Raw genomic sequence first — 6,000 nt, 5'->3', positions numbered from 1 at the left:
TCGTATAATAGATAATATATGACGTATATTACCTATTATACGATTACACGTACTATCTATTTATTATACGTATTAATTGTATAATAGATATGTAATTGTTCAATATATATGCTTAAAAACCAACTATTCATATTTTTATTTTAGTTATATATATTCTGTTTATAACTAAAATAAAAATACAACTAATTTTCATTATTTTTAAATAATACTGCTAATAAAAATAAAAATTAATAATCACATGCAAATTAATTCATGGTACAAGATAGTCGTCTTCCTTGTATCACAAACTCTTGTAACTTGGATGACACTGTTGAATATCATTCATATAAAAGTAAAAAAAAAATGATAAAGACTTTGACCACTTTTTAAATATATGATAAAAAACTTTATTAAAAAACTATGTAAATCTTCTTTGGGGAAACAAATTGAAAAAGTTTATTCTGTACAACTTTTATATCACAGTTTTAGTTTTTCAATTGAAATCTTCGACATTTCAAACTTCTTCACTTTTCCAGATTGCGTCTTTGGAAATTCTTCAACAAACATTATATATCGAGGAATCTTGAAATGGCTTATCTGTAAATAAAAATAAATGAATTTTTAGTTTGATTTGAAAATATTATTTTGCAGAAATCTAATTATTAAAGAAATCAATTCCTATAAAAACAAAATATAATCACAGTTTTATTATGTATTAACTCTTTAAAAGGTATTTTTTTTCTAGTCATAGCATAGTAAAATATTTTTTGGAATGAGACTGGCTAATGGAAAGGGATTCATTTAACTTATCAGAAACATTTAATTTGATTATTTAATTTATTGTGTTAATTAATAATTAAGTAACAAATCAAGATACGCCATTTTGTGTGAGACAAGTAACTGTAGCATCTAAGTTTCTGTCTTATTGAAAAATTTGTCAGAACTTAAGCCAATCTACGTAACTTCACCCAAAGATAGATGAATTTGGTGGGAAGCATACTTCCCATGGCCTTACAAAGGGTTAACTCAGAAATTGGATCTGTAAAATTAAGTGAAATGATTTTTTTTCCATTTCATGAAGGATTGACTTTCCTGAACAATTATGATTTTTACTGCAAAAAGACTACTTATTAATTTAGTAATTAATTATGTAAAATTAAGAGAAATGAATCTTTTTTTTAAAATTTTAAGTTATGAAAGATGGAATATCCAGAGCAATTATGATTTTTACTTCAAGAATAAAAACATACATATTTTACTTTTTTATTAATTTTATTGTGACATAACCTGATGAAGAGGATGTTGCTTAAATAGATATTCCCCTTCCAGAATTCCATGTCCCATCAATAGAATTGCATCTGACCCTCGAAAGCAGATTCGACGTGCATCAGACACACTCGATAATTCTTTAAAAATTCAGAGACCGGCATCTTATGATTAGGTCACCATGGTGGGAGCGAACTGAAGTGGTGTTCTCTTGTCAGAACTTCCGAATTTGCGCCTTTTCCACCGCACGCACAAAACTACATTTTTAAGAATTTTCCTTCCTCTCTGTAGCCCTCCTTCACCAAATAAATTCATGCCCTGATTATATTCAGCCAATTTTTGATTTATATAAGTTTTTGATCTGCAACTTTGTCATCAATTATCACTTTCCTACACGACTCCCATTTTTAAAGAGAAATCTTAAAATCTCTACTTTACTGTACTGTCATTACAGGAAAAAAATTTGACAAGATCAATAGCTGTAATCACTGTATAAATTTCTCCAGTTTTTATTTCATTTGAAAGCTTGTGGTGAAAGCTTATAAGCCAGTTAACAGCTACACTACCAGATCAATTGCTTTTGTATCATAGTCATATTACTGGACTGCGAATTACAAGGTCCCAGGTTCTATCCTCACTCATAGCAATCCGCCACATTGGTGACCTCGGACGATGAACCTTCAACCTTCGTACAGCTGTTGTGACGCCATCTACCCACAGCAAAACAAAGTCGTCAGATTCACTTGACGCAGCAAAACCGAAGTCGCCAGACTCACTTGACGCAGCATCAGCAACAGCAACCACACACCTTGCCATAACGCTTAGCACTACTCAAATGGGTACAGGCACATTAAAATCAACAGCTAAAACGTCACCACTCAACAGCCATATCGTTCGTTCACCTCCGACTCACTGCAGGGAGAGTCTGTGGCGAAAGCTTATAAGCCAGTTAACAGCTACGCTACCAGAGCAATTGCTTTTGTATCATGGTCATGTTACTGGACTGCGAACCACAAGGTCCCAGGTTCTATCCTCGCGCATCACAATTCGCCACAAGCTCATGATATTTAGAATGTCTGCCATTCAGAGACATACGATTTTGGAAGTTACCTAAAAATACAATTTTGACATAACCCCGCCCAGTCCACATTTATTCTCCAATTTACACATAAGTATAGCTGACCAATCAAAAACTTTTTTTTTCTGTGCAAACAAAATTTTAAACAATACTTTCTCGTCATGATAAGAGGCAATTCATTTAAAATGATTTGAGTGACTAAATCAATTAATGATTAGCTAATAGCTAGCAGATGCAAATGGTTATTTTCAATAAAAATGCTTGTTTTTGTATGCTGTACAGCTCTTTAACGTCCCCCCCCCTCATGAATTCTGATGAATTCCGCATAAGAGATAAGTGGGCATCATATCATTCATTATGCAACAATTGTCCTCAATTTTTGAAAAACTTTGGAAATGTTTCATTTATAACAGAATTAAACATACTGCAAAACATGTTCAAACACGATTGACAAGGTCAATCGATCGTGGCATGTCTTTGTCAACACGATTGGCAAGGACATGACACGACTGACAAAAATCAAGTTGACAAACTCAATTATTTATTTTGCTGTACCTGCTAATGATTTTTAATAATTAAAATTTGTCAATAATAATATGTCTATGGGAACAAGATACTAAAAATGCTCTTATGAAATTCGGCTGGGAAAGAAGATTTTTTAAAAGCACGAACTCCATTTAATATTTTGCACTATGATGCACAAGGTTCCGCCTAATTAAATGCATTCGAATTAAACTTAAATAACCGGACAATCATGACAGCATTGGCGCGAACTAAGGTCGAGTCTTAAGGGTCACCGGTCACGGTACAAACTTTCCCATGGGAAGCACGGCCGGTCATCGGATGAAACTACCTGGTATGACTGCTTTTGGAGATATTTTTTAACATGTCAGTTGAATGAAAATGTAGCTCATGTTTTTAATTATTGTAATAAATTTATTGTACAATGTCACTCATAAAATAAATTTTTTTGCACATGTTTAAATGATGCATTTAATTTTATTTAGATTGCCACCCTATCTCTACACGAGCATTTATTATTAATTCTCAAATACAGTTAATAATTTAACAAGTTATTGCCTCAATAGTTAAAACTTATATTTTTAAACTGAGAAAATAAGTATGATAACAAGCCTGGGGCAATTGAATAAAACTGTATAAATTTTAAAAAAAGAAAAAAATAATCCTTCTCTTTCTATAATAATTTTCGAAGTTATTTTTAAAAAGCATCAAGATTCTAACAATACAGAATTTTTTAATGTTCCGAGGAAATAGAAGATAGATTATAATCTGTGTCAAAACTCTCAGTCAATAAAACATTTTTTTAAAAATTTAAATAAATGATTTGTTTACTTTATTACTGTAATTGAAATAAATATAACAATTTTATAAGAACCCATCAAGAATGTAAATTGAAAGAAATTTTTCTAAACAGCAAAGATATACTTTACCTTTCCTTTACAAAATTCTTTCACTTGTTCTGCAGTAAGGTTCATGCCTTCTTTAAGACAAATCCAAGCACATGCTTCTTCGCCCATTCTTTGATCGGGAACGCCACAAACCTGAAAAATGACGCACTTGCATTGAATATTAAAAGTTATTTAATGTATAACAAAGATTCTAACAGAATTTGGTTTACGTTAATATAATTTCTATGAATAGGTCGCTTGCTTCAGATATTAATAATAACAAAATCAATAAAAATATAATGAGCTTAGGATTTCAAAAACTTTTATTATCAGCATAACTTATTATTTAAAAACAAGAGCAAAGCTGGAATTCTTTGGGATGAAGCCTTATATCCATATAGCAATGTTTTCAATTGGCTTAATTTTCAATGTGGGTGTTTCAATGAGACGTAGCATATTGTTAAATTTGGAAGAGAAGGATTTATCATGGTCTTTTCTTTTAATCATACAAAGAGTTGCTTTTTTATTTAGGAAATAACTTTGTATTTTAGATTTTATTGTTATTAATATAATAAATTTAATAAATAATGCATGCAAATTAAAATAAATTTTCAACTTTTTGAAAACCATCGACACAAATAATGGTACCTTGGAGAAAATAAAGAATTGGCTTATGTTTTGTTGCTTTGAAAATACTTGAAGGGGGGGGGGCGTTACATAATATGGAATGTAAAAATGAGTTTATAATTTCGATTCTTTTAATACATATGCTTGGACTAAATAAAAAGAAACTAGCAACAGGTAATATAAAAAAAATTAATTCAATTCCTACTTAGGTCAACAAAGACAAATTTTATTTTAGTTACTTTTTATTAAATATTTATCAAAAAATTATTGATTTTCGCAAGAATTGAACTCGCATCCTTCACCTTCACGTGAAAAATACGGAAATCCTTGCATTTTACCGATTGAGCTACTGCCTGCCGATTTCAATTTTTATTACAAACTGCTAAAACTCTAGTTAAAGTATTAAAAATTAATTACATTTAATAATTAATGAATTAATATTTGAAAAAAAACTGTATTAACATCAAGTGTCATCCACTACAAGTTTTAAAAAATGTATTTGGACTTGAATGAATAAATAAAAAGTATTTTATTAACGATTGAAAATTTGAACAAGATATATAAATATATATAGGGAGAGTGTGAACTAACTGTAGGAATTGAAAAAAAAAACAGAAGAAATTGGGTGATCTTAATATAAAAATTCTAATTTACCTTTAATGAAGACGGTTTAATACCTTGGAATATTTCATAATCAAAGCTTAAAAAGAGTAATTACTTTCTAGAGAATAGTATTTTTGTCTGTCCATCGGAATTAGTTTTATAATATTCAACAAACGGAAGAAGCTTCACTGCATTATATTTCATGGATATATTTTATTTATTCCTACATTCGAAGCACAAAGCGATGCATGAAATAATTTCCTTCATGGATACTGCTGCTGCCATATAAGACAAAAATAAAGCAAATGAGTAATACCAAATATAAAATCTTAATTTCTTATACTTACATGAACTTCGAGAACAGCTGGGTGAGAGTTTAAGAAATTTTCAACTTCTTGAGGATATATGTTTTCTCCGCCTCGGATAATCATTTCTTTTATTCTTCCGACAATTTTTACAAACCCATATTCGTTCATAGTTGCAAGGTCTCTGTCATAAATTAAATAAAATGTAAATACTGTCATCAAAAATAAACTGATAAATTATATGTATAAAAACTCGTAAATGAATCAGCTCTTGAAAGCAGTCGATAATAAACTGAAATTCAATTATCATTTTGTTTTAAAAGCTTTCATATTTTAAAAATGGATATTAATATAAATGGATCAAATTTAAAAGTAGTTAAAAAGTATCGATATGTGCAGGATTAGAAATGACACGTTAAGAAGGTAGAAGGCAGTGACGATGCCTTTTATCTTCAACTTCCGATTATTTCACCTCTTTGCACGAATAAATTTTACGATTCGAAGAAACTCACTTATAAGACAGATTTCCAATTAATGTTTGGGCCGGCTCTTAGGTAACCATAGTAAACTTTCTTTGTACATAGTCTGTTTAAGAATTCAACAACGCCATCCTCTTACAAAATATTTTGTTTACTTCATGCATAAAATGTGTGCATTTGGGCTCTGTGTTCGTCTAGATATGTTTACATATTACGTACGGCGCTATGCCACAACCCCCGATAGACATCTATCA

General features: G+C 30.2%; 1 protein-coding gene across 2 annotated transcripts in view; it reads right to left on the bottom strand.

Annotated features, from left to right (window-relative positions):
* Nucleotides 1–378: 378 nt before the first annotated feature.
* The window catches only part of LOC129962723 (medium-chain acyl-CoA ligase ACSF2, mitochondrial-like), a 37,591-nt gene continuing 31,969 nt past the window's right edge, over nucleotides 379–6,000 (bottom strand). Inside the window, exons 15-17 of one of the 2 annotated variants that reach the window (XM_056076668.1) lie at nucleotides 5,310–5,451; nucleotides 3,775–3,885; nucleotides 379–576 (exon numbers count right to left, since the gene is read on the bottom strand). In XM_056076668.1, coding sequence (XP_055932643.1) covers nucleotides 457–576; nucleotides 3,775–3,885; nucleotides 5,310–5,451 — 373 coding nt within the window. In that variant the 3' untranslated portion in view covers nucleotides 379–456. The remainder of the gene's footprint in view (nucleotides 577–3,774; nucleotides 3,886–5,309; nucleotides 5,452–6,000) is intronic. The other variant, XM_056076669.1, reaches the window with a different exon arrangement.

This window comes from Argiope bruennichi, chromosome 3 (assembly GCF_947563725.1).
Source record: "Argiope bruennichi chromosome 3, qqArgBrue1.1, whole genome shotgun sequence".
In the NCBI taxonomy this organism is placed as follows: domain Eukaryota; kingdom Metazoa; phylum Arthropoda; class Arachnida; order Araneae; family Araneidae; genus Argiope; species Argiope bruennichi.
This window is presented reverse-complemented; position numbering and strand designations above follow the sequence as displayed.